This window comes from Corvus cornix, unplaced genomic scaffold (genome assembly GCF_000738735.6).
Source record: "Corvus cornix cornix isolate S_Up_H32 unplaced genomic scaffold, ASM73873v5 scaffold14, whole genome shotgun sequence".
Taxonomy (NCBI): domain Eukaryota; kingdom Metazoa; phylum Chordata; class Aves; order Passeriformes; family Corvidae; genus Corvus; species Corvus cornix.
Genome location: NW_024108682.1, coordinates 18038 through 43562, shown reverse-complemented (window position 1 = coordinate 43562; position 25525 = coordinate 18038). Strand labels below are relative to the sequence as shown.

The 25525-nt window shown below is 67.2% G+C and overlaps 7 protein-coding genes across 7 annotated transcripts; 3 read left to right on the top strand and 4 right to left on the bottom strand.

Annotated features, from left to right (window-relative positions):
• The first annotated feature begins 218 nt into the window (after positions 1 to 218).
• LRCH4 (leucine rich repeats and calponin homology domain containing 4) lies at positions 219 to 4560 on the top strand. The gene is given in 17 exon segments (XM_039572467.1): positions 219 to 604; positions 1027 to 1171; positions 1245 to 1371; positions 1454 to 1559; positions 1640 to 1916; positions 2002 to 2024; positions 2027 to 2097; positions 2193 to 2250; positions 2337 to 2383; positions 2471 to 2517; positions 2607 to 2684; positions 2893 to 2932; positions 3042 to 3138; positions 3219 to 3265; positions 3369 to 3461; positions 3889 to 3951; positions 4030 to 4560. Coding segments are annotated over 17 exon segments (1629 nt in total). The 5' UTR covers positions 219 to 405; the 3' UTR covers positions 4141 to 4560.
• Positions 4561 to 5376: 816 nt separating this feature from the next.
• On the bottom strand, positions 5377 to 8162 carry LOC120412119 (arf-GAP domain and FG repeat-containing protein 2-like). The gene is made up of 11 exons (XM_039572451.1): positions 7930 to 8162; positions 7551 to 7644; positions 7355 to 7470; positions 7174 to 7270; positions 6982 to 7075; positions 6751 to 6864; positions 6249 to 6297; positions 6118 to 6161; positions 5963 to 6034; positions 5821 to 5880; positions 5377 to 5581 (listed from the first exon to the last, which is right to left on the bottom strand). The coding sequence occupies exons 1-11, from the start codon at positions 8160 to 8162 to the stop codon at positions 5436 to 5438; spliced, it is 1119 nt and encodes a 372-aa protein (XP_039428385.1). The 3' UTR covers positions 5377 to 5435.
• A 1373-nt stretch (positions 8163 to 9535) lies between these two features.
• Positions 9536 to 13684, bottom strand: LOC120412118 (basic proline-rich protein-like). The gene is made up of 7 exons (XM_039572450.1): positions 13515 to 13684; positions 12704 to 12854; positions 11936 to 12236; positions 11697 to 11834; positions 11011 to 11316; positions 10783 to 10928; positions 9536 to 10435 (listed from the first exon to the last, which is right to left on the bottom strand). The coding sequence occupies exons 2-7, from the start codon at positions 12850 to 12852 to the stop codon at positions 9868 to 9870; spliced, it is 1608 nt and encodes a 535-aa protein (XP_039428384.1). The 5' UTR covers positions 12853 to 12854; positions 13515 to 13684; the 3' UTR covers positions 9536 to 9867.
• LOC120412117 (TSC22 domain family protein 4-like) lies at positions 13223 to 15470 on the top strand. Its single transcript, XM_039572449.1, has 5 exons — positions 13223 to 13230; positions 13905 to 14382; positions 14460 to 14554; positions 14798 to 14846; positions 15126 to 15470. Exons 1-5 carry the CDS (start codon positions 13223 to 13225, stop codon positions 15318 to 15320), a joined length of 825 nt encoding a protein of 274 aa, XP_039428383.1. The 3' UTR covers positions 15321 to 15470.
• A 61-nt stretch (positions 15471 to 15531) lies between these two features.
• Positions 15532 to 16786, top strand: LOC120412125 (formin-like protein 2). The gene is made up of 4 exons (XM_039572457.1): positions 15532 to 15830; positions 16048 to 16272; positions 16351 to 16463; positions 16556 to 16786. The coding sequence occupies exons 1-3, from the start codon at positions 15741 to 15743 to the stop codon at positions 16354 to 16356; spliced, it is 321 nt and encodes a 106-aa protein (XP_039428391.1). The 5' UTR covers positions 15532 to 15740; the 3' UTR covers positions 16357 to 16463; positions 16556 to 16786.
• On the bottom strand, positions 16775 to 20146 carry MEPCE (methylphosphate capping enzyme). The gene is made up of 4 exons (XM_039572456.1): positions 19006 to 20146; positions 18128 to 18346; positions 17401 to 17527; positions 16775 to 17093 (listed from the first exon to the last, which is right to left on the bottom strand). Exons 1-4 carry the CDS (start codon positions 20137 to 20139, stop codon positions 17041 to 17043), a joined length of 1533 nt encoding a protein of 510 aa, XP_039428390.1. The 5' UTR covers positions 20140 to 20146; the 3' UTR covers positions 16775 to 17040.
• Positions 20147 to 21215: 1069 nt separating this feature from the next.
• Positions 21216 to 25423, bottom strand: ACTL6B (actin like 6B). The gene is made up of 14 exons (XM_039572448.1): positions 25399 to 25423; positions 24944 to 25015; positions 24566 to 24731; positions 24105 to 24204; positions 23932 to 24029; positions 23538 to 23632; positions 23252 to 23358; positions 22831 to 22920; positions 22526 to 22587; positions 22330 to 22444; positions 22001 to 22081; positions 21815 to 21910; positions 21451 to 21537; positions 21216 to 21364 (listed from the first exon to the last, which is right to left on the bottom strand). Exons 1-14 carry the CDS (start codon positions 25421 to 25423, stop codon positions 21284 to 21286), a joined length of 1275 nt encoding a protein of 424 aa, XP_039428382.1. The 3' UTR covers positions 21216 to 21283.
• Positions 25424 to 25525: the final 102 nt, after the last annotated feature.

Below are 25525 nucleotides of genomic sequence, written 5' to 3'. Positions count from 1 at the left end.
TTCCGCCTTTGCCTCAAGACGATTGGTTGCTTTGCACATCAATCTGGGGTCTCCTCGAATCCGATTGGCTGCTGCCACCAAAATTGTCGGGGCCGTTGCCAAGCAACGGGCTCCGCCTTCTCGCTCGCCGTTGGTGGAGCGTGCCTTAGCTGTGATTGGCTGCAGTTGGGCACCACACCCACCGCGGCTTGATGACGATTGGTCAACTTACCTATCAATCAAAGAGCGAACTTCCGCATCTCTCCTGACGAAGCCCCCCACTCGCCCTCTCCGATTCGCCGCCGTCCCGCGCGCCCCTTGTTCTGATTGGCTGCCGCTCTGACCCCGCCCCTGTGGCGGGGTCCGGAAGTGTCCGGGGCTCAGTCGGGCAGCGGCGGCCGCGGCGAGCGGAGCTCCGGGGCCGCCATGGCCGCGGGGGCGGTGGGGGCTGTCACGGCTGAGTTGCCGCCGCCGCCGCTGGGCCGCCTGCCCGGAGGAGCCGGCACTGAACGCGCCCTGGAAGAAGCAGAGGCCTGCGGCACCCTCAGCCTGGCCGGCCGGCGGCTGCGCGCCTTCCCGGCGGCGGCGGCGCGGCGCTGGGACCTCAGCGACACCACACAAGCCGGTGAGGCCGCGGACCGGGGGCAGGACCCCCGACCCTTCTCCACACCCCGGGGCCACTCGGGATGTTTCCCCCCGCCCAGGGGAGGCTGCGGGTGCCCCGCCTCTTTCGGCGCCTCCCGGAGCCCGAGGCCTGCGGGAGGTGCCGGAGGCGGGTGAGGAGGCGCCGGGACGGGACGAGCCGGAGCGCCTGGTCCGAGCGGTCCGGCGGCCTCAGTTTCCCCCTCGCTGCTGGGCGGGTCTGAGTCCACGGACGGGGCGGTTGGGGGGGCATCAGCACCCCTGTCCCCGGGATCTGCGTCCCCTGTTCTTATCCCTGAAGATCTCTTGTCCCCATCAGTCCCTCTCCCTCCGTGAGGATCCCCCGTCCCTGTGGGTCCCCGTCCCTGTCCCGCATGTCCCCCCGTGTCCCCCTCGTCCCTCCAGACCTGTCCCGGAACCGTTTCGGGGAGGTGCCCGAGGCCGCTTGTCGCCTGGTCTCGCTGGAGGGGCTCAGCCTGTACCACAACTGCCTGCGCAGCGTCCCCCCGGCCATAGCCAACCTCCAGGCCCTGGCGCACCTGGACCTCAGGTACGGCCCAGCCCCGAGAGGGCGATTTGGGGGGGTCCAGCAGCGCCCCGTGACCCCGCCGTGCCCCCCGCAGCCGCAACCAGCTGAGCTCTCTGCCCGCCTGCCTCTGCCTCCTGCCCCTGCGCGTCCTCAACGCCAGCAACAACCGCCTGGCCCAGCTGCCCCCGAACCTCGGCGCCCTGCGCACGCTGCGGCAGCTGGTGAGCGCCGGGGCACGGGGGTCGAGCCCCGCGGGGGTCGGGTTGTGTTGGGACCCCCCCTGACCCCCGCTTTGCCCCGCAGGACGTCGGCTGTAACCGGCTGCGGGCGCTGCCGCCGGGGCTGGGGCAGCTGCGGGCGCTGCGGGACCTCAATGTGCGGCGGAACCAGCTCTCGGCTCTGCCCGAGGGTAGGTGAGGGACTCGGGGCGGGTCCCTCTGCTTTGGGAGGGTCCTGTTGATCCTTCGCGTGTCCGTATCCTCCCCTCAGAGCTCTCGGAGTTACCCCTGGTCCGGCTGGATTTCTCCTGCAACCGGGTGGTCGCGATCCCGCGCTGCTTCCGGCGGCTCCGGCACCTCCAAATGCTGCTGGCGGACAGCAACCCTCTCCAGTTCCCCCCGCCCACGTGAGTGGGGCCCCGGGGGATCCCTCGACCCCCAAAAGCTCCACCTGACACCCCTGTGCCCCCCCAGATCTGCCTGAAGGGCAAAGTCCACATTTTCAAGTACCTGGAAACCGAGGCTGCCGCCCACCCCCCCCCAGCATGGTAAAGGAGGGGCGCAAAGAGGGGGGACCCCACTGTCCCCTCCAGGGGGTTTTTGGGGTCTCTCAGCCCTGTTTGCCCTCTGCAGTCCCCCGGACGAGCCGTGTCCCCTCTGGCCACGGGGGGGCTGGACTCTGGCTTCCACAGCGTCGACAGCGGCAGCAAGCGCTGGTCAGGGAACGAGGTGGGATTTGGGGGCATTTTGGGGGGCAGAGGGGAAATTTGGTGTGTTCCTCAACTGACTCCCCCACCCTGCACCCCCCTTTGGCACCATTTCAGTCCACGGATGAGTCCTCGGAGCTGTCCCGGCAGCACAGGGAGATGCGCAGTGGGGCAGGTGAGGGGGGTGGAACCCCCAAAACCCCCCCCGGGACCTCCTGTCACCTTCTGGGGACCCCCCTGTCACACCCCTTGTCCCCACAGCTGGTGACAGTGACCCGGAGCAGCTTGAGGAGGAGCCCACGCCTGAGGTGACATAACCCCCCCAACCCTCCCTGAACCCCCCCCTCAAGTTTTGGGGTTCCCCTCCAAATCCTGGGCCCCCCTTTGTCCCCCAGGAGCAGCAGAGCCAGACCCCAAGAGGTGACACCCCCGAGGATATCAGGTGAGGGGCTTGGGGAGGTTTGGCAGGTTCAGGGAGAGTTTGGGGGCTCAGGGAAGATTTTGGGGGGTTTTGACTCCCCCTCTCCCTAGAGGGGTCCCCACTTCCCGGAGACGCCCCAAGAACCTGGAGGTGTGGAGAGAGAGGGAGAGGAAGAGGAGTCGGGACAGGTACTGGGGGTTTGGGGTTGGGAACTGGGGACAGGGATTAGGAATTGGGGGCTGGGATGGTGGATTTGGGGCTGGAAATCAGGGATGGGACTGGGGACGGGTGGGGATGGAGGGGGCAGACTGGGACAGGGACTGGGGGTGGGTTTGGGACGTTGGGAATGGGATCAGGGGACAAGGGCCAGGCACTGGCTGCTCTCACTCCCCACAGGAGCCCCCCCCAGAGACCCCCCTGGACGACGACGATGCCGGTGAGGACCTCGTTAGGCTCAGTCCTAATTAACACGGGTCTCAGTTACCCCTTCCTTCAGGCTCAGCCCTAATTAACAGGAGTCTTAATTACTCCTCCACTTCCCCCAGGACCCCGACAGAGCCCCTGGCCCCCCCTCCACCCCCCCAAAACCCAGCGCCTGCCTTGGCCCCACCTCCTCCTCCTCCTGCAGTGCCCCCAAACCAGGTAGGACACGCCTCCCCCCCCCCCTTGTACCCTCCCCCAGTGCCCCCCCAGGGCGTGACCCCCCCAAATCTCCCCCGCAGCCCCCCCGGACCCCAACCAGCGGGAGTTGATCGCTGAGATGCGCCAGGTAATGACCCTCCCTCCCCTCCCCGTTTATTTTGGGGGGGTTTGGGGGTCTGCTCCCCCCTCACATGTTTTGGGGGGTCCCTGCTGTGACCCCATCCCCACAGAGCCTCGAGGCACTGCTGCAGCTGCGGCTCCCGGATGAGTTGGGGGACTCGGAGCTGCTTGGCCGTGTGGCCGCCCGGCTGCGCCCCTGGGCTGTGAGTGGGACCCCCAAAGCCCCCCCGCGGAACCCCAAAACACTCCCTAAATCCCAAAACCCCCCCAGATCTGCCCGAAACACCTCCCTGAAATCTCCACAACGCCAAAACATCCCCCCCAACCCCAAAACATGCCCCTGAACTCTGAAAACACCCCCCGACTCCCCTAAAACCTCCCAGCCACCCCCACTCTGCACAAAATCCTTCAGAACTCTTCAAGACCCCCCTAGCCTCCTCAGACCCCTCTAGAACCCCCAAATCCCCCTGAACCCCAACCTCTCCCCTGACTCCTCTCATTACCCCAAAACCCTTTTTTATGTCTCTGGCACCTGCGTAAGCCCAACAAACACCCCCCAAGCCCTCCATGCCCCTTTTTTTTAAAATTTACCCCCCAAACCCTCCCTGACCCCCCCTTTTTCCCCCCCAGAGCCCCCCCAGCACCCGCCGGACGCCGCAGCCCTTCCCCTGCCGGCGCTCGGGGGTCCCCGAGGTACCGTTTTGGTGAGGGGGAGGTTGATTCGGGGGGGTCCTGCGCCCTCCCACAGCTGACATGGGGTTCCCCCCCCAGGTGAAGCCCCCCCGTCCCCGGCGCACCCCCCCTGGGCTGCTCTTCGCGCTCTTCTACGGCCTCCTCATGGCGCTGCTCGTCGCCGCCCACCGCGCGCTCTTTGGCTGCTGAGGGACCCCCAAACCCGGGGGAGCCCCCCCAAAACCTCGGGGGAGCCCCCAAACCCCCGGGGGGGGTCCCGCCTCTGCACCTTTCCCTCCCCCCCCCTCCCCTTTTCTTGTGCCTTAACGCTGGGGAAACTGAGGCAGGGAAGGGGGAGGGGCTGAACCCCTTTTGCCCCCCTGGGGGTGTGATGTTAATTATTCACATTATAATTAATTATAATGAGTTATGAGTTTTATTATTATTATGAGTTGTTACTATTATAATGAGCTATTATAATGAGTTATTATAATGAGTTGTCATACAAGACTGTGAGCATAATAAGTTAATAATTATAGTTAATTGTAACTTAATTATAATGGAAAGATGTTAAAATACAGATGACCAAAATTTATTGTAATTAATTATTATTAAAATTATTATATTTAACTATTATATCGTTTTTATTATAATTAATTATAATCATTATTTTGTGTCCTAAGTATGGATATCTCCCCCAAACTTATACTTGGTACATCCCCGTCTCTGTGTGATGATTGGGGGGGTCACCGGGTGGGACCAAAACCTGGGGGGGGTGTCACTAGGTTTTTTTTGGGGGGGGGAGGTGGTTTCAGTCCTGTCCGTCTCCTGCCTGCCACTGCTGAGCTTTTTGTCCGTTTTTGTCTTTTCTGCGCCCAAAAGGGGATGCTCCCCCTCCAGCTACGCTGTGTCACCCCCCATTAACCCCCTCCCCAAATTAACCCCCACTAATTCCCCCCTTCCCCCAGCAGGTCCTGGAGGAGCTGAGCCCGGCCCGAGCCCCGCGGGGGGGGTTGGGGGTGTCGTCCCCCCCCCGAGACCACCCTTAATTACCCCCTCCCCCCCGCCGGAGCCTCAGCGAAGCCCCGCCCCCAGCGCAGCCTCGGCGCCATCTTTGTTGAGGGCAGGCGGTGCCCTCAGCGGTGAGGCGGCGGCCGCCATCTTGGCTGAGGGCAGGCAGGGGACTGCGGCGGCCGCCATCTTGGCTGAGGGCAGGCAGGGGACTGCGGGGGCCGCCATCTTGGCTGAGGGCAGGCAGGGGACTGCGGCGGCCGCCATCTTGGCTGAGGGCAGGCAGGGGACTGCGGGGGCCGCCATCTTGGCTGAGGGCAGAGCTGTGAGGGCGCCACCCGTGGCCGCCATCTTTAGTGAGGGCCCCACGGATTTAGAGGGGAGGGGCGATTGCGGCGGGGGAGTTTCAGTTCCAGAGAGGTACCAAGATCGAAGCCGTTTCTATCGAATATATATTAGATATCACGATAAATCTCTCAAACCAAAAATAAAACCTAGTCCCGGCGGAGGAGGAGGGGCTCCCCACAATCTGGGGGGGCTGTGAGGGATGGGCCAAGCGCCCCACGAGCAGCAGCAGTCAGAGGAAGGGGTTGGTGCTCGGGTGCCTGATGCCGAATGGGGCCATTGGGGTCGGAGCCGTCTGCAGGGGGCACAAAAGGGGGGGGTCAGCAGCAGGGAAAGGGGGTTGAGGAACCTCCCCTCACCTCCTCAACTCTCCCCTGGCCCCCTCCTCACCACAAAGGGGTTGGTGGAAGCTTTGGCAACGTTGAACCCACCAAAAGGCAATCCTGGGGGGTGAAATGGGGAGGAGTCAGCGGGGGGGGGGTTGGGCAGAGGTTTCCCCAATATTTAACACCCCCACTCCCCTCCGGCTCTTACCATCAGCCTGGAAGGGGCTGGGGAATCCCCCAGGAACGGGGGGCGAGGTGAAAGCAGCACCTAAAAGAGGGGACACAGCATTGGGGACCCCCCAGATCCCATCCTGGTCGGGGGAGTGGGGGGGGGTCAGGGGGTCACTCACCAGGGCCGTTGCTCTGGAAGGGGTTGGTGGAGGGTCTGGGGGTCACGGGGGCTGTGAAGGGGTTGGTGTAGCCTGGGTGGGGGGGCACAGGTGTCACCCCTGGGCCCTCCCTCACCTTTAGAGGTCCGAAGGGTTGGGGATGAAGCCTGACTTACCCCCATAGGGCAGCGCTGGGGGGGCACGGAAGGTCCCAAAGAGGCTGCAGGGGAGAGGGGTGAGCCGTGAGGGGGGGAGGGTCAGGTCCTGCACGCTCAGCAAGGTAGGGGGAGAAAAGGGGGGGCACTACCTGACAGAAGCTCCTCCCCCTGTGGGCAGAACAGAGGTGGCCCCACCCCCTGCAGGTGCAAGAGAGAAACCATGGCAGGGTCCCCAAAAGCTCCTAGGACCCCTGAGAGTGACAGAGCCCCCAAAGCCCCCCCCCCCGCCCCCAACACTCGACAAAGAGAGGGTTGATACTAATCCTGGATGGGAGGGGACCTAAAACTCCTTCCCCAGCCCCCAGAATGTGATGGGGGGGACTTCCTCCCCCCTCTCCAAAAATTCCAGGGGTCTCAGGTTGCCACCAAATCCTTCCCCATTGGCCCCACAGTTACCTTAGAATGGTGCTGGGACCCCAAGCCCCATGCCCAGAACCCCACAAGGAATGGGGAGACCTCAACTCCCCCTTTCCCATTAATCCCAGGTGTTCCAAAGGTATGGGGGGACACCAAACCCCTCCCTAGTCCCCCATAGGCTGCCAGGAAGACCCCAAGCCCCCATCCCAAGAGTCCTGGGGAGTCTCAGGGTACCTGTGGTGGTGGGTGGGGTGTGGAAGGGGGGCACAGCTCCCCCAAATGCTGGTGCTCCAGGGCTGGTTCCAAAGGCATCAAAACCGGGGAAGGCAGACCGGGGTGGGGCTAGGCCTGGGGAGGGGGCTGGGGTCACTCATAGCTGGTCACCAGGCCCCCAAGAGACCCCCATGCTCCATGACCAGTACCCTCCCAGCCCTCCCAGAGCACCCCGAAACATCCCCAGCTCACCGGAGAAGGCAGCAAAGGCAGGTCCTGGGGCAGGGCCAGCAAAGGGGTCGCCCCCGATGTCAGCCAGGAGGTCGGTGCTGGCCTTTCGGGCAGGCTGGGGAGGCGGTGGGTGGCTTGGCGGGGCTGGGGGGGCACCACAAGGTCAGGGGGTGGAATTCCCCCTGGGTACCCCCAAAAGTGCCCCGGTCTCACCTGTGGCAGTGTCCCCGTGTCCCCATGGAGGAGCTGGGGGGGCGCAGGCTCCGCTGTGTTGCTTTGGGGGGCTTTCACTTGTTCTGGTGCCACATACCTGCCAAGGGAGGGCAAAATACTGACTGAGAGGGTCCTCACACAGTACTGCCCTCCACAAATGTGCCCCCAACTCCTCTTATACCATCGTTTTTTCTCGTATTTCTCCTGCAGGAACTCCTTCAGCTTCTGGGGGTCGCAGGAGTCAGGGAGCAGTGAAGTCCGGGGGTCGAAGGTGCCAAGCCAGACCCGCCTGCAGGCCTGGGGGGATCGGGGAGGGGACATGGGGATGTGGGCAGGGTGGGATGAAAAGAGCAGGGCCTTCACAGCCCCTCCCTTACCTCATTCCCGTGCTCCTGCAGGAACAGCACCTCGGCCTCGGTGAACGTCGTCATGGAAATGGACTTGACACGGTGGGGGGGGTTCAGTCCCCGCCTGCGTAGGGATTCGGGGGGGCAGCGCCCCCCCTGCGCCCATAAACACCCAAAACGGAGCTTTTTCTCTCAAAAAAAGTCATCCAAGAACTCAAGCATGCGGAGCAACGTGCCTCGGCCACGCCCCCTCCCGCTAAGCCACGCCCCCCAGCGGCCGCAGCCAATCAATGGCCGCTTGACCCGGTGTGGCCCCACCCACCGCGAGCTGACCCCGCCCCCCTGGGCTAAATTGGCCCCGCCGCCTCCCGCGGCCCCGCCCTCACACCCACGGCCCCGCCCAGCTCACAGCGCCCCAGAGCAGCCGGTGCACACGAGGCTGCCCACGCTGATGTCCACGTAGGTGACGCCGCGCTGGCCGCACTCGAAGCAGAGCCGGTTGGCGGGGACCGCGCTCACCAGCTCCCGCACCCGCCGGCACCAAACCTCGGCCTCCGCGTCCCGGTTCGCGCTGCCCCTGCGGGCTCCGGGGCCTCCGCCGGGCCCCGCGCCCGGCCCGGCACCGCCGCCGCCCGCCGCCATCTTCCCGCTCCCGCGGGCCCCGCCCCCGCCGCAGCGCCGCCGCTGATTGGCCGCGTGCCGCGAGCAGCGCCCCCTGGCGTCCCGTGCTGCGCGCGGCTCTTCCCGCCCTTTCCGTCCCCTCAGCGCCAGCCCCGCCCCCGCCGTGAGGGGATTCGCCCCCCCGACACGGCGGGAAACGCCCCATTTTGGGGAGGTTTCACGGAAAATCAGCGTTTTCCACCACGGGCGCGTCCCGGCTCTTCCCGCTGTGACGGAGGGGGGGTCTGGGGGGGTCTCCGCCCTCCCGGCTCTTCCCGCCCTTTTCGTCCCCTCAGCGCCGTCCTCCCCGAGCCCGTCAGAGGAAAAAATTCCTCTTTTGAGATAATTTCCCCCCAAATTCTCCATTGTTGGTTCTCTCCACCACAGCACGAGACCATCTGGGGAGTCTCAATGCCCTCACTCGGGGTCTCTCCCCCCCATTACTAATGTTCTTGGTGAGTGTTTTATACCCAAAACCGAGGTAAAGGCTCCCTAATGTGGGTCACTTTCCTATAAATTTCCTATTACTCCCTTCGATTTGGGCGTTTATCACAGAAAAATCCCTATTACTCCCCTCTATTTTAAGTCGTTTCTCCCAAACTTCACTATTATTTCAACTCCTTCATCCCTTTTTGGGTCATTTTCCCACAAATTCACTATTATTCAGCCCCCCCCCCCCCTTCCTTTGAGTTACTTTCCTACAAACTCACTATCATTCCCTCTCTTTTTGGGTCATTTCCCCACAAACTCACTATTATTACCTCCTCCATCACCTCATTTGGGGTCATTTTCTCCCAAACCCCCTATTCTTCCCCTCTGACCATATTGTGAGGGGCTGTAGGGGGGGGGTCCCAGTCCCATTTTTGGGGTCCCCCCTCTCGACAAGCGTTTCCAGCTGCATCTCTCTTTAATAGTGCACAGAACCACGTTACAAAACCCCCCCGTCCCCATGCCCCCCCCCCAGATTGGGGCCCCCCCAGACCCCGCGGGGACAAAGGCAATTCTGGTAACGGGGGGGGGCAGCGGAGGGGGGATGAGGCACAGAGGACCTGGGGGGAGTCCCAGGAAAGGGTTGGGGGGGCCCTCTGCTCCCCCCCATGGTCCCCCACCCAAAATCCCAGAGGAGATCCCCCCCTCCCCTCTCACCCCCCCCGCACTGGGGGCCCCCCCTCCAACACAACACCCACCCGCACCCCCCACAGGCCGCACTGCGGACCCCCGGAGTGGAACCCCCTCCCCGGCCCCTGCTTGATGCACCCCCATAAATACCCCCCCCATAAATACATTGCAAAGCAGTTACAGCACCCTCCCCTTTCGGGGGGCTGGACACCCCAACTGAGGAGTGATTCCCCCCCCACTTTTTCGGGGGGGCTGGACACCCCTAGGGAGGGGTGAACCCCCCCCCCCTTTATTGGGGAGTTCTACCGCCCGTTTATAGGGACCCCCTTAGTTCACAAGGGGAGCTGTACCCCGATATTGAGGCTCGAGACCCCCTTAGTGGAAGCCCCCCCGCACTGGGGGGGTTTAAATCCCCCTTAATGAGGGGGTCGAACCCGCCCCACTTTTTGGGGTTGTTTTTTTTCCCCCCCATTTTTTGGGGTCCCTCCCTGTTACCCCGGGGGGGGGTGGTTTCCATCCTCCCCCCTTTGTTTGAGGAGCGTGTCCACCCCGTTACTTACGGGAGGGCTCAACATACCATAAATACCCACCCCCATTTCTCCCCAACCCGGCCCAGCCGTGTCGCCCCCCCTCCCCACTTTAGCAGCCCCCCCCTTTTATCTTTAGGAGCCCCCCCCATGATTTTGGGGACCCCCCCGAAGTTATAGGGGCAGGATTTGGGGTGCTCCAGGCACCCCGGGGGGGTCAGATCGCGGTGTCCCAGAGCACGGCGTGGGGCCGGCGGGCCGGGGGGTGCCGGGAGGCGGCGGGGGCGGGGGGCGGCCCTCGGGAGCGGCCCCCCCTTTCCAGGCGGGGGGGCGGGCAGGGGGGGCAGGCTGTCCTGCTTGCACAGCCCCCCCCCCCGCCCCCCCCGCGCCTTTATCTCGGTGCAGACGCAGCGTTTTCGGTCGATCACCTCCTGCAGCTGCCCGTCCCGGGGCCGGGGGGCGGCGGGGAACCCCCCCCCGGGACCCCCGCCGGGGACCCCTCCGGAGAGGGGGCGCGATGAGGGGGACCGCGTGGGAACGGGGGGGCCCCGGCCTGGCGCACCCCCGAGGTGGAGGCGGAGCGGCCCAGGCGGGGACCCCCGGGGAGCTCTGGGGATGGGGAGGGGGGTGTCAGGGGGACACGGGGTCACCCCCTGCCACCGCCCCGGTGTCACCCCCCTTGCCACCCTCCCCGTGTCACCCCCGTTGCAGGACACCCCATTTCTGTGGCCGCCCAAGATCTCTCTGTCCCCGTAAATGTCCCCCGTTCCCCCCAGGATGCCTCCCCGCGTCGCTCTACATGACGCCCCCCCCGGTATCCTCACGTAACCTCTTGCCCCCCCCATTTCCCCGTGTTCCTCCGTGTCCCCCCGGTGTCCCCATCTGCCCCGCAATCTCCTCCCGCCCCCTCGGTGCGTCGCGACATGTCCCGACACCGGCCCCCACACCGCACGTACCCGAGGGTCTCCCGCAGGCAGGGAAGGTCTGGCAGGGAAGGGGGGGTCCCGGCCGCCCCCGGGGCCCCTCGGCCCGGACGGGGATCCCCGAGGGGGGGGAACGGCCCCCGCCCCCCCCCGCTCCTCCCGGGGGGGCTCCGGCGCCTCTGCGAAAAGGGGGGAGGGGGAGTCAGCCCCGCCCATGGGGCCCGGCCCCGCCGCAAGCCCCGCCCCCTCCCCGTCACTCACTCTCGGTCTCCTTCCCGCGCCGGGAGGAGGCTCCGCCCCCTCGGCGTAAGGGCGGGTCATCTTCGCGGGCCGGGGCGGGGCCTCCCGAGGCCACGCCCCCCCGCAGGCTCTCGTAGGCGGGCGGGCGCTTTCCGGGGGGCGGGGCTTCGGCGGAAGGCGGGAGCGGCAGCGGCCCGAGCCCCGCCCCCCGCGCTCGCGCCCCGCCCCTCCCGGCGCGTGGTGCGGGGGGAGGGGCGTGGAGTGGCTGCGCGCGCGGGCGGGGGGAGGCGCCTCGCGGCGCGAGGGGAGCGGCAGGCGCGAGGCGCCCTCGGGGGCGGGGCCAGCGGGGGGGGGCGGGGCGGGAGGAGGTTGGGGAAGGGCGGGGGGATGGGCGCGGGGCCGGAGAAGGGGGCGTGGCCTATGAAGGGGGCACGGCCGGCGTGAGGGGCGTGGCCAGAGAAGGGGGCGTGGCCGGTGTAGGGGGCGTGGCCAGAGTGCGGCACGTGGCCACTGAAAGCGGCGTGGGGGGCGTGTCCGTGGAATGGGGCGTGTCCGTGGAAAGGGGCGTGTCCCGGCCCCTCCCCCGCGGGCAGGGGGCAGCTCATTTCCTCATAAATGGCTTCGGGCTCCTCGGCGGGAGGGGGGGGTGCTCCTCCCGGCCCCCCCCGCCGGGGATCCGTCCCCGGGATCCCCCGGGCGTCCCCCACCATCTCGATGTATACGGGCTCCTCCCCCTCCCCCTGCTCGGCCAGGGGGGGTGGGGGGCCCCGGCCGACAGCCGGGTCTGGGGGCTGCGCGAGGGCTTCAGGGGAGGCGTCTGCCGCACGCAGCCCCCCGGGGGGTGCCTGGGGAAGGGAGGGGTGTCAGGGGGGTGGTACGCCCTCCCTGCCCCCTCAAAGCCCTCGTGTCCCCTCCCTGCCACCCCAACCGCCCTGAGCCCCCTCACCCCCACCTCCTCCATCGCCCCCCAGCCCCACCAAGCACTCCCCAAGCCCCGCCAGTTCCACTCACCACCTCTCTTGGCGGGCGGTGCCTCGAGCCCCCGGCCCTCGGGGGGCCCGGTGCGGGGCCCAGGGGGGCGCAGGGGTACCCCCGAGTCCGGGAGCCCCACAGCGTGGCAGGACAGGGAGCGGGGGGCCATGCCAGGGGCACAGGGCCGGGGGCCGCGTTCCTGCGGCGCTGGCAGGGTCAGGAACCCCACGCGCAGTGGGCGACGCAGGGACCCCCCGTCCCGCGCCTTGGGGACCCTGAGGAGGGGACACAGCGGGTCAGGGCGACCCCAAAATTTCTGGGGACTCCCTGACCCACTCAGGAATTCTCTGGGACTTGGCTCCCCTGGGGCAGGGGCACTGGGATACAGGGGGGAACTGTGGTCCCCCATCTTCAGGGGTTCTGAGGTGCAGAGGGTGGGCCGTGGGTCTGGGGGGTCATCCCACGAGCGCAGGGGGCCATTGCAGCTCTCTGCAGGGGGGTTCTGGAAAGGGGTGGAAGTCCCAGGTTTCCCTGGGGTGAGTCGGGGTCCTGCAGGGGGAATTCCCAGGGTGGGGTGACCTCCCAGGGCAGTCAGGAGGGATCCCAGTGTCCCCCCAGAGTGGTCCAGAGTAGTCCTGGGGGTCCCGGTGTCCCCTGAGGGTGGTCCCAGGGGTACCGGTTTCCCCCCAGGGTGGTCTCGGGGGGTTTCTTCCCCCGGCGCGTGTCCCCGTTGTCCCCTCACCCCTTGCGCGGCTCCTCCTCGCGGGGGCGCCACTCGGGGCGGCCCTTGCGCTGCAGCAGGTTCATGGCGGCCGCCGGGGGGCGCTCCTCGCCCAGGCGCAGCAGGGCGGCGGCGGCGGCGGCGAGCTCCGACCGCGGGGGGGCGCTCATGGCTGGGGGCGGGGCCTTCAGACCCCGCCCCCTCCCGGACCTGGGACCCCCCCCCACCCACCCCCGCCCCCCGAAATCTGGTCCTGAGAGCCACCCGGACCCCGTGTCCTGAGACCCTCCCCGCCCCACCCGGACCTCCACATCTCCCTGCCCACCGCGACCCTCAAGGCCCCAGCCCCCACTTGTTCGTGTGGTCCCAAATGCCCGCCCTCCCCAAACCCCCCCAGACGCCTCAGTCCCCTCCCAGGACCCCCCTCCCCACCTGGAGGCTGAGTCCGTCTACCCTTCCACCCCCCCAGAAGGGATCCTGGGGTCCCCCTGCACCCCCGCCCGCCGGGTTCCCGAACCCCACGAGGACCCCTCCGCGGTGATGCCGAGGTACCCCCAAACCCATCCGAACGCTTGTGAAACCCCCCGAGCACCCGGCTCCCTCCGCTCACACCGGTGCTGGGGATCCCTCAAACCCGTCCGGTTCCCCCCAGCACCCCAAGACTCCTCCTCCCCACCCAAACGCTCAAATTACTCTCAGTCCTGGGGTCCCCCCATCACTTCCCCCACCCCCCCAGGATACAGGGTCCGGGGTCCCCCCACCCCACCAGGACACCGGGCTCCTCTCTCCCCCCCCAGGGCGCTCGGCCTCCTCCCACCCCGCCCCTCGTTACCTGTCGCTCTCTCGGGGGTCCCAGGGTTGGGGGGGGGGGGAAATTCCTCCGCCGCGCCCCCCCCCCCACCGCCGCCAGCACGGCCGGGCCCGGGCCGGGGGCTCACGGGGGGCGTTGGCCCATGGCGGGGGGTGCTCTAGCGGCCTGCGGGGGAGGGGCAGCGGGTGGTCACCGGGCGCGGGGGGTGCCCCGGGCCCACCCCCATCCCTCCCCTCCTCCCTCACCGGCCGCTCCCGCCTCCCGCTCGCGCCGCTCCATTGGCGCTGACGCAGCGTCCGGGACGCGCCGCGGCTGCGCTGCCGCCCCCTGGCGGCGCGGAGGACCCGCGGAGCGCTGAGAAGTCACGTGGCGCAAGGGCGCGCCGCGGGGGCGTGGTTTTCTATGAGGGAGGCGCGGTCTGGGGCGGCGCCGTCACGCCTTAAGGGGCAACATCACTTCCGGTTCGCACTTCCGGGTTCTTGCCGCCGCCGCCGCCGGTAACGGCTCCGGGCCGGCCCCGCCATGTTCCTCCTCCTCCTCCCGCCGCCGCCGCCCCCATGAGCCGCAAGAAAAGCGGCTTCGCCATAACCAGCGTCCGCGGCGGCAGCGGGACCGCGCCCGGCGATGCCTCCGGCGCCGCGACCGGTTCTTCCTCGTCCTCCTCCGGCAGCCCCAGCGGGTCCCGGTTCCGGCTCGTTCGCTTACTGTCGCCGGGGGAGGTGCTGCGGCGGGGCCGGTGGCTCTGCCGCGATTTCTACGAGCGGGACGCTTCACCGCGGGGAGGCGGCGGCGGCGGGGGAGGGTGCCGGTGTCTCTGGACGCCCCCCGGGCCATCGCCGCCCCCCACCAACCCCGGTCTCTCGGGGCCTTCGCGCAGCTCGTGCAGCAGGTGAGGGGGCGGGGTCTCCTTGGGGCGGGGCCACGCTGACCTCGCTCCCGATCCCCCTAAATTCCCTTTGTTTACAGGCGCTGCCCCCAAAACCCCCCTCGCCACGCCCAGGGGGCGGGGCTGAGCTCAGCGCGCGCCTGGGATTGGCTGGCGAGGAGAGCGAGGACGAGGGGTGAGGCGGGACTTCCGCTCTGGGGACTTCCGGGTTGGGGGCTTCCGGTGTGGGGCGGGGCCGGGCAGGTGCGAGGGAGGGGCGCGAGTGCCCCTCCCCCACACAGAAAAGGAGAAAGAAACGGGGGGGGGGGGCGGAAGGGGAAACTCTGCCCCTCCCCCACTCACCCAAGGTGTCCGAGGTGGGGGAGGGGCGGTGTCCATCTGTCTGTCTCACCCCATCCTTGTCCCTCCTCTATCCCAGCGCCGGCAGCGGTGTCACCGCCATCGACAACAAGATTGAGAGGGCCATGGTGAGATCCCGGGGAGATTGATGACTGGGGACCCCGGGGTGCGGTGTTGGTCCTGAAAGGGGCGAGGGGGCTCAGGGTCCCCATGGGAGCTGTAGGACCAGGCTGTGGGGGCTTTGGGTCCATGATATGGCGGCTCTGGGAGCTGGATGTGAGACTTGGGTGCTGGGAGGGAGGCGTTAGGTCATAACTGGCCTGTGTGGGCGGCTGTGCGATCTGGATGTAGGATTTGGGTCCTGGACGTGGGGTGCTCTGGGTGGGACCTGACACCTCTCCCCACAGGACCTGGTGAAGTCCCACCTGCTGCTGGCAGTGCGGGAGGAGGTGGAGGCGCTGCGGGAGCAGATCCGGGAGCTGAGTGAGCGGCGCGCGGCGCTGGAGCGGGAGAACCGCCTGCTCCGGGCGCTTGCCACCCCACAGCAGCTCGCCCGCCTGCATTCCCCGCAGCCCCCCGGGCCGCCCTCTGGGCCATCCTGAGCTCGGGGGGGTTCTCGGGGCGGGCAGGGGGTTCACGCTTGGTGCACCGCTGCTGCTTTATTGGGAGGAAGGGGCGGAGTGGCACTGAGCTCTCTCGCCTTTCCTGCGCAGTTTGGGGCCTTTTTTAATAAAGCCGCGATTTTTACAGCACGGGGGAGGGGCCGTGGTAATTTGGGGGGAAATCCGAGTGAATTGGGGGCGAATAAAGGGGTGAGAGCAGCTCCGGGCCAAGGAGAGGCTCGAACCCGCGGCTTGTGAGGCGCCGCCACGTTAGGAAGGGCCCCGGCGCCATATTGGGAAGGGCGAGGCCGTGGCGTCCGCCATGATGGAGAGGTCAGAGAGGCGGGCAGCGCCGCCATCTTTGTGAGGTCAGCGCTTGAGGCGTGGCCAGTGGCGGAAGGGGGCGTGGCTTCGGCCGCCATGAGGCCGCGCGCGGTCCCCCCGCCGCCGCCGCCGCCGCCGCCCGGAGGGATCCTGAGGCGGGGGGGGCGCGGAGGGGGGAACCGCCAGGTGGGGGCGGGGGGCACGGACACCCCGCAAAACACCGGGGGTGTGGAACGGGACGGGGCCTGGGAGGGGACGGGACACCCCGAAACACAGCGGGAGCGGCCCTGGCATGGGGGGGGGGCTGAGGGGGGGCAGTGGGACCCCCCCCCCGAAACACAACGGGACAGCCCAAACCCGCAGCCGGGGGGGGTTCAGTCACCCCAATTCTTCCCACCCCCAGGTGCGCTTCGCGCTGAGCCCCGCGGAGCCTGATGAGGAGGAGGAAAATGAGGAGGGGGCGGTCCCCGCCCCGCCCCCCCTGGCCCTGGCGACCCCCACCCTGCACAGCAGCCGGGGGGTCCCCGGCGGGGCCCCCCCGAGCCGTTCGACGCCTCCCGCGCCGCGGCCGCGCTCCTGGGCAGCTCCTTCGCCGCTCGCAACGCCCTGGGCGGGGCGGCGGCCGCAGGTCAGTTTGGGGAGGGAGGGGTCACTCATGGCCCCCCCTCCGCTTTTCTGGTTTAACCCAAATCCCGCTTGTTTTTAGCCATGAACGTGCCCCAAGCCCAGCGGCTCTTCCGGGGCCTCGTCAGCCTGGCCGTGCCCCCCCCGCCGGGGCCGCGCAGGGGGGTCCCGGCCACCCCCGTGCCCACCCCACAGGTCAGACCCGACCCCCGCACTCCCCAAATTCCCCTCTGCGTCCCCCCAGTGTTGATGGGACCCCCCCCTTCTTTTTTTCTGTTGCCCCCCAGGTGCCCGGGCCGGAGTTGGGGGTGCTGGCAGGGGGTGCGGGGAGGGGGATGGGGTGGCCCTGGCTGCCTCCTCCCAACCCCCCCGAGCCCCCCCGGGCCCTCCCGCGCCCCCCCGGAGCCGCCTTTGCCATGTATCAGAAGCTGCAGCAGTGGGAGGGTTGCTGAGGGGGGAACAACTGCCCCAAATCCCCGTTTTTTTACCCAAAAAATAAACCATTATTTGTGACTTTTGCTGGGGTGTGTGACCTCCCCTGCTCCCCCGCAGACCAATCACCTCCTTTATTCCGGGGCCCCCCCTCGCACAGAGCAAACCACGGCAAACGCCGGGGGGGGGGGGGGGAGGGAACACCCCAAAAATTGGGGGGAGGGGGGCAAACAGACCCCCTCCCCCCATTTGGCATCTGGTGGGGTGGGGAGCAACCCCCCCTTCCCCCACCCTGGGAGCATCAGGCCCCCCGAGACCGGGGGGGAGTTCCAGGGGAGGCTCAGGGGGCGTCACCTCGTCCCTTGTGGAAGAGATAAATCGGCCGCTGGAAGCCTGGGGGGAGAAAAAGGAGGATTGGGTCGGGGGGCCCCCAAATTTCTGACCCTGCTACTTGACCCCAAGACACCCCAGGTATCCCCCCAGCCCCAAACTCCCCCCGGATTTGAGGTCTCCTTCCCCCCACACCTGATCTGATTCCCCCGCTCCCAACCCCTCCAAATCTCCAGGTGACCCCAAACCCCCAATTTGGGGTGTCCCCCCTGCCAGAACCTCCTTTTCTGTCAAACCAGGTGCACCCCCCCCCCCGACCCACAAAAACCCCCTGAGATTTGGGGTGCAGCCTAGCCGTGGGGCCCCCCACCTTTGGAGCTGTGCTGGGGGGTCCCCAGGAGCTCGCAGCGCTCGAACCCCACCTCGGGGGACGTCAGGTAGGCTGGGAACTGCTCCGGCCGCAGCCGGATCCGTTGGTAGTTCCGGTACGTCGTCTCCTGGGAATGAGGGGTGAGCCCACAGAAACGCCAAACCCCCCCTCAGAGTCCCCCAAAAACTCACAGATCCCCTCCATTTCAGCCCCTTTAAATGCACCGATCCCCTCAAACCCCACAATGATGCTCCTAAATCCCATGGACACCCCCCAAGAACCCCCAAAACCCACCTGAGACACCCTTTAACCCCCCCCCCAAGCCCTGCTGAGTCCAAGGGAGCACCTTTTAACCCTCTAAAAATCCATTTGACCTGAAACTCTCCTGTGACTCCCTCAAACCCTCCTTTAACCCCACCCACAACACCCCAAAACCCCAGAGACTCCCTAAAACAGACCCGCCAAACCAAACCCCCTCCCCCAAGATTGCCCCCAGACCCTTTTATAACCCCTCTGTGACCCTCCAGACTCCTTGCTGACCACCCCAAACCCGTCTATAACCCCTCTGTGACCCCCAGACCCCTTTATAACCCCTCAGTGACCCCCCATGAGCTCCTCTCATTTGCAATTTGACCCCCAGGGCTGCGGCTCCAGCAACAGAACTACCCCCACCCCCCAACCCCTCCGCGACCCCAATAATGCCCCCCCAAAGCCTCCCCAGACTCACCGTGAGCCCCTTGCGCTTCCGATAGGACTCCCAGGGCTGTGGCTCAAGGAGCAGGATCCCGCCGGGCCGCAGGTGCCGGAACGCCCTCCGGAAGAGCCGCTTGAGGCCCTCGTCCCCCCAGTTGAGCTGCACCCACTTGGTGAGGGACAGCAGCAGCACCACGTCGAACTCGGGGCGCTGGGCCCCCACCGCCTCCTCCCGCTCCGGGACGTAGTTCCCCTGGGAGTGGGGGGCACCGGGAGAGGGTTTTGGGGGGGGGGAGCTTGAGGGAGTTTTGGGGGACACTCGCTGAGCCCCACAGAGGGGATTTGGGGTAGCCGTTGATGGATTTTGGGGAGTACAAGCTGAACCCCCACTCAGGGGTTTTGAGGATTCCCCCAGACCAAGGCCCAGAGCTGCCCCAAACAGACCCCAAGGATGGAATTGGGGGGTCCCACAGCACTTCAAACCCCTGGTGACCCCTTCAGACCCATCAAGAGCCTGAAACTCATCCAAAACCCCCCAAACCTATTTAAAATCCTTTAAAAACTCTTTTCAGCTCCTCTAGTCCCCTTAAACCCAATAAAACCCCCAAAACCCCAACAAAAACCCTCCTAAAACCTTCGCCAGCCCTCCATACCTGTCACCCCCTTAGACCCACCAAGACCCTCCTAAAACTTTCCTCAGACCCACTAAGACCATCCAAAACCCATCCCAAGCCCCCCCCACTTGTCACCCCTTTAAATCCACCAAGACCCCCCAAAACCCATCCAAGACCTTCCTAGAACTCTGCTTAAGCCCCTTTTAGACCCACCAACACCTTCCAACATCCATCCCAACCCCCTGTTCCCGCTTCTCCCTCCCCCAAATCCCCCACCAGACCCTTCCCTCGCACTCACCGTGACAAACACGACGTTGTGCGGGAAATCGGCGGCCCCGGGCCCGTCGGGCGGGAGCTGCGGGGCGGCGATGGGGCCCCGGCTGGCCAAGAGCGCGGCGGGGAAGCCTTTCCTGGCCCCCCCCGCGGCGTCGCCGTCCGCCCCCAGCCCCTCGGACAGGTAGTGGCGGATGTTCTGCCGGGCCGAGCGGATCAGCCGCCCGTCAATGTCCAGCCCCACGACCCTGGCGGGCGCCCAGCGCTTGGCGATGCTCAGCGTGAGGTGCCCCACGTTGCACCCCACGTCCAGCACCTCCTTCCCCGCGAACCACTCGGGCCGCAGCGCCCGCAGCCGCGCGTCCTCCACGTCCGGGTTGCGGTACCCGTAGTATTTGCAGTAATTCCCGTACTGGAACTTGCGCACCTGGTGCCGCGGCCGCTGCGCCGCCTTCCCGGGGGGCTTCGGCTTCTCGGCAGCGGGAGGGGGCGGCGGGCGAGGCCCCTCGGATTTGCTGCAAGTCCGTCGGCGCTTGCGGTGCCGGCCGGGGGCGGGGAGGGCGGCGGGGCACGGCGGGGCGGTGGAAGCGGCGGAGGGTTCGGCGGGGCGGGCGGGCTCCTCACCGGGCGCGGTGCTGGCGGTGCTGGCGGAGGCGGCGCTGGCGGTGTTGCCCCGCTGCTGCCCGCGGTGGCGGTGCCGGCGCCGCGCGCTCTTGGCCGGGGACGCCAAGCGCAGCCCCTCGCCCGGCGCGTTGAGGCTCAGCGGGTCCGTGATGTCCCGCGGCACCAGGATCTCCACGGGGTCGCGGCCGCGCTGCGGGAGCGGCGAGGACTGCGGGGTGCGCGCGTTCAGCGCCCGGCTCACCTCCTCGTCCAGGAGGCTGTTGAGGTTGAGCGGGTCGAAGATGTTCCCGCCGAGCAGGAACTCGGACGGCAGCACCGGGCCGCACTCCGAGGCCGCGCGGCGCCGCCGCTTCCACGCCGGCTGCTTCGCCCCGCAGCTGCTGCGCCGCTTCCCGCCGCCACCGCCCGCGGCGCGGAGGCCATTGCGGGGTCGCGGGGGCTCCGGCGGGTCGGAGGGTCCCGGGGGTGCCGCGGCGGCGGCGGGAGGAGGCGGCGGCGGCGGCGGCACCAGGAAGGCCTCAGGCGCCGCCGCCATGGCGGCCCGGCTCGCGCCTGCGCGCTGCGCCGCGCCGCCCCCGCGCATGCGCCGCCGGAGGAGGGGGGGAAGCGGAGAAAGCCGCGCGCGCTAAACCTCCGCGCCCGCCGCCTCCCGCCCGCGATGGCAGCGCCGCGACGGCCCGGCGGGGCTTATATAGGGAGGGGGCGGGGCTAATCAAGGACGCGCCTACAAGTGGGGCAGGGGCGGCAGCGCGCCGCCAATAGGAGCGGCTGCCGGGCGCACAGCGGCCAATAACGGGAGGCGGCTCGCGGGGGGAGAGCGGGGGCCTGAAGAGCTTGGGGTGGCCGCAACGAGCGCCTGCGCGGAGAGCGCGGGAGAACGGCGGGCGGGGCAGGTGGGGAGGGAGCTGGGGGAGATCCTGCTGAAGGTTTGGGAAAGGGAGAGGTGCGGGAAGGGACAGGGTGGGCGGCTGGAAGGCGGAGCAGGCGGGATAAGGGCGCCCCACGCGGGGGCCTCGCCACACGCGCGGGGGTTGCCGGCAGTTGGAGTCTGTGCAGGGGTTGCGCGTGCTCAGTGCGCGGAGTGTTCTTCCCACACACCCACTCCCGTTCTAGCGCCGGTGTCTCCTCCGTCCCTCGGCGGCGTACTCACGTCACCGTTGCGCTCGTGACATCACCGAACTGGCTCCCCCCCCGTCCCCGCCCCACCCGCCCGGTAACGGGGCGCACGGCTCGGGCGCGCGGCTCTCGCGAGAACAGCGCGCAGTTCCTGCGGCGGTCGCAGGGCGGTGCCGCCGCGTCTCGCGAGAGCTGCGCAATGTCTCGCGCCGGGCTCGGGACGTACCGCGCTCTCTCCCCCCGCCCCCCAGCTGTCACGTGATCTCACGCATGCGCAATGTCCCGTTCCTGCACGTGCCTCCCGCGCTCCTCCCGGCCCCCCCCTTGTCACGTGACCGAGGGCGTGAGGGAAGCGCCCGCGCTCCGTTTTGAGGCAAAAACCGCCGGAATCGGTGTAAAAGTCCTGCAGCTCCTCACGTAAACAACTCTCGTTAAGCCCCGCTGCCACCAGACCCCACAGGCACCTCAGAGACGGTTTCAGGTGGGTTTTGTGGATTTTAATTTTTTTTTTCCCCATTTTTCCCCCTCAAGGGCTCAAACCCCCCTCAGGGGCAGGACCCCCCTCAGGGGCACTTGCGCTCTACACACTGCTTCCCGCCCTCCTCGTACTCCTGCTTGGAGATCCACATCTGCTGGAAGGTGCCCTGGGGGAATTTGGGGCGTTTTCAGGGTTTTTGGGAGGTTCCAGGTGGGGGGATCCCCCCGGTTCTCCATGGACCCCTCGACTCACGAGCGAGGCCAGGATGGAGCCCCCAATCCAGGGGCTGAAGCGCCGCTCCATGGTGCTATTGCTGGCGATGAGCTTCAGCCGCATGCTCTGCAAAGGGCGGGGGGGGGGGTCACTGGGAGCCACTGGGAATCACTGGGGGGACAACTACGAACCACTGGTGGCAACTGAGAGTGACTGGTGATAATTGGGAGAAACCCAGAGGCCCCATTTGTGTCCCCCTCCCAGCCCCCAAACGTTCCTCAGAGGGGTTTAGGGTCCCCCCAGCTTCCCCCATCCCAAATTCAGGGGGTCCCATCCAAGGAGAGCTTGGGGTCCCCTCCAGCCCCTCCCAACGCCCCCAATCCCGAACTCAGGGGTCTCTCACAGGGGGGGTTTTCTGCGCCAGCTCCCGGTTCAGGCGGTCGGTGAAACCCTGCAGCAGCGTGTTCCCCCCGGTGACAATGACACTGCCGTAGAGACCCTGGCAGGGACACAGGGAGGGGACCAGCGGGATTTGGGGTGTCCCTGCTGCTCCCCACATCCCCCCGGACCCCCCGGTCCCAGGACCCACCGGCCGGATGTCGATGTCACACATCCCGATGCTGGTGGTGACCACGTGTCCCACGCCCAGCATGGTGTTCCCTGAGAGGCCCTGGGGAAAGGGGGGGTCAGGAGGTCCCCAAAACCCCGGGACCCCCCCCCAGGACCTCCCTGTTCCCGATGGGAATCCCCAAATCCCCTGGGAGCCCCCAAACCCTACTGGGAACCCTTAAACCTTGACATTGGAAGAGTTAAAGAGACTCTCAGGAATTCAGAACTCAGGGGATGGGGGTGCCCTAAAACCCCCAGGACCCCAAAACCCCTGAGCCCCCTCAGAGACGCCCCCCAAGACTCCCAAACCTTGACGTTGGAGGGGTCAAAGAGCCCCTCGGGGATGCGGAGCCGCTCGGCCCCATAGTCGGTGTTGTACCCATTGGGCATCTCGTAGTGAACTGTTGGCATCTGCGCCGCCACCCTGGGGGGAAAACAGCAGATTTTGGGGTCCTCCCCCCCCCCAGAATTCGTCCCTGAACCCCTCCAGAATCCCAGAACTCACTGTTCGTCATAGGGGGAGTCCGAGACCTGCAGCACCGAGGCCTGGAAGTCCTGGATCACCTCCTGGGACCCCAAAAAAGGGACTCAGGGACCCCCAGAAAAGGGACACAGAGGGTTGAGAAAACCCCCAAAAATAGACCCAGGCGTTGGGGCCACCTCCCCTTCATAAAGGGGCACGGGGTGGGAAACCCCAATGGAAAGGGACCAAACAACCCCCCCAAACCAGGACCTATCGGGGACTCCCCCAAAAGGGGGTGGGGACCCCCAAAACCCCTTTCAGGGCCCCCCAAAATCCCCCCTACTCACATTGCAGGTGAAGTTGTGCCAGGACTTGGACACCTGGGGCAGCTTCTCCTTCTTCTTCCAGCTCGGGGGGGCTCCTTCCCGCACCGGCTCCTGGGAGAGGGGGGGTCCCGGGAGGCGTGGCCAAGCCCCAAAGGGGAGTGGTTTGAGGGGCTTAATGATGCTAAGGGGGTGTGGCCAAATGAAAGGGGTGGAGCCTCCACTGGGGTGGGGTAAGAGGAGGAGTCTATGGGTGATGTCACCGAGGGGTGGGGCCCAGTGTGGGTGTGGTCTCTAAAAGGGGTGGAGCTAAGCGCTAATTACATCTCCAAAGACGGTGGAGCTAAGGGATAACCCCACCCCCAAATGGGGAGGAACTTTAAGTTTGGCCCCACCCTGCCTCTGTCCCCTCTGATTGGCTGACCCCCACGCTGGCCACGCCCACCTTGGCGGCGATCATGTAGGGGGGCACGATGTCGATGTTGAGCTCCTGGAACAGCTCCCGGCACTGCATGGAAATGAAATCCCCGGCCAGTGGAGACTTCACGATGCCTGCGGGGACAGGTGAGGACTTACCTGGGACAGGTGTGCGCCCACCTGGCTGGGGGGCGTGGCCATTGCGCATGGCCGCGGGTCCCAGGTGTGTTCTCCCCTTCCCCAGGTGTCTCCTGGGCGTGTCCCTGGTGCCCCTGCCCCAGCTGTGTTCTCACCTGCCCCAGGTGTGCTCTCACCTTGCTGCAGGATGTACCCATCGTGCACGGGGATAGCCGTGGTGTGGGTGGCTCCCGAGTCCAGCACCAGCCCCGTGCTGCGCCCATTGGCGAAGCTGCACCGGTCAAGGGGCCACAACGGGGAGGGGACACCCAGTGACCACCCACCCAAGCCCCCCGGACACACCCAGCAGCCCCAGCGAGGGGGTTGGGTCACACAGGTGACATTGGGGGTGGCACGGGGGAAGGTGACCCCGGGGGGGTCCCTGAGGGGTGACATTGGGGATGGCACGGAGAAGTCCCCGAGGGCTCCGGGAGTGACACAGGAGGGTCCCAGGGTGCAGTACAGGGGGAGGTGACACTGGGGACACAGGGGGTGACACGGGGGTGACACCGGGGGTCACGCTGGGGATACGCAGTCAGCACGGCCGTCTTGCAGAGGAAGAAGGCCGGGATGTTGTAGTGCTCGAACATCAGCTCCGTCAGCTTCTCCCGCTTGGCCCTGGTGTTCCACTGCGGCGCAGGGGACATTGGGGACACTCAGGGGGACACGCGACCCCCCAGCCCCGCCCCAGGGGTGGCACCTACCGGGGCTCGGACATGAGCACCGGGTGCAGCCCTGGCTCCGACTTGACGTGTTTGCCGTAGGTGTGGTCCAGGATGGCCTGGAAACACTCCCAGTCCTCGACTGGGACCGGGGGGGACAAACGGGGCGCGGGTGACATCAGGTGACCCCTGAGATGGCCCTTACTGGTGTCCCCATCCCGGGTCCCCTTTCCCCCGCAGGGACGTCCTTGGGGTGTTCCCACACTGTCCCCCCATGTCCCCCAAAGTCCTCCTGTGTCTCTCTGTGTCCCCCATGTCCCTGCTCTTCCCCCTCATCCCCAAGTGTCCCCATGCTGTCCCTCCTGTTCCTGCTCTCTCTCCATGTCCCCTCCATCCCCACTCTTCCCCATGTGTTCCCCCAATGTCCCCCCATCCCTGCTGTCCCCCCAATGTCCCCCCATGTTCCCTGCTGTCCCCAGTGTCCCTGCTGTCCCCAGACTCACTCATGCCGTTCTTGAGGGGTGACAAGACCTCGACGCCCTCGCGGGCCACGTGCAGGGCGTTGGTGTCGATGTAATAAACCTTCCCCCCCTTCTTGTCCTTGTCCCCGTCCAGCTCCAGGGACACCTCGTCCGGGGACAGCAGTCCCACCGTGGTGGGGAAATCCGCCTTGGGGACATCGTGGCCTCGGTGACGTCACCGTGGCGGGCCATGGGGACGGTGGCGTTGTCCACCACGATGAGGACAATGGCCTGGGGGTGGCCCTGGGGACACCTTAGCGGTGGGGATGGCATGCTGGGGACACGGTGGCCTTGTCTGTCTGGGGGGGGCGGTGACAAGGACATGGGTGGGGGACACGGAGGGGACATGGTGACACCGACCTTGGGACAATCCTCGCCGGCATAACCGGCCCGGACCGAGAAGGAACCGATGTCGAACACCAGTGCCCCGACCTCATCTGGGGGGGGGGGGATAGGGGACATGGTGACACCGGGACACCCCAGGACAATGAGACCGCCCAGAAAACCCCCGGACCCACCCCCCCCGACTCCCACAAAACCACCGGGATCCCCATTGGGGGGGGAAGGATAGAGACACCAGGACCCCCCCCAGGACATCGTGACCCTCCTGAACCCGCAAGCCCCCCCCGCCCCACGACACCGAACCCCCTGTCCAAAAACCCCGGGGGACCCCCCACATTCCCTTTGGCCCCCCCCGCCCCCCGCCTTGGCCCCGCCCCTCCGGCTTTGGCCCCGCCCCCCGCGCCTCGGCCCCGCCCCGTGAGACTCTGCCCCCCGCGCCGAGGCCCCGCCCCCCGAGGCCCCGCCCCCGGCACCGCCGCCGTAGACGCCGCCGCTCATGGCCGCGTTCAGCACCGGGACAGCGCCGGCCGAGGGGGCGGGGCCTCTCCCGCGGCCAATCAGCGCCCGCTGCGCGGCGCGCGCGCCGATTGGCTGCGGCCA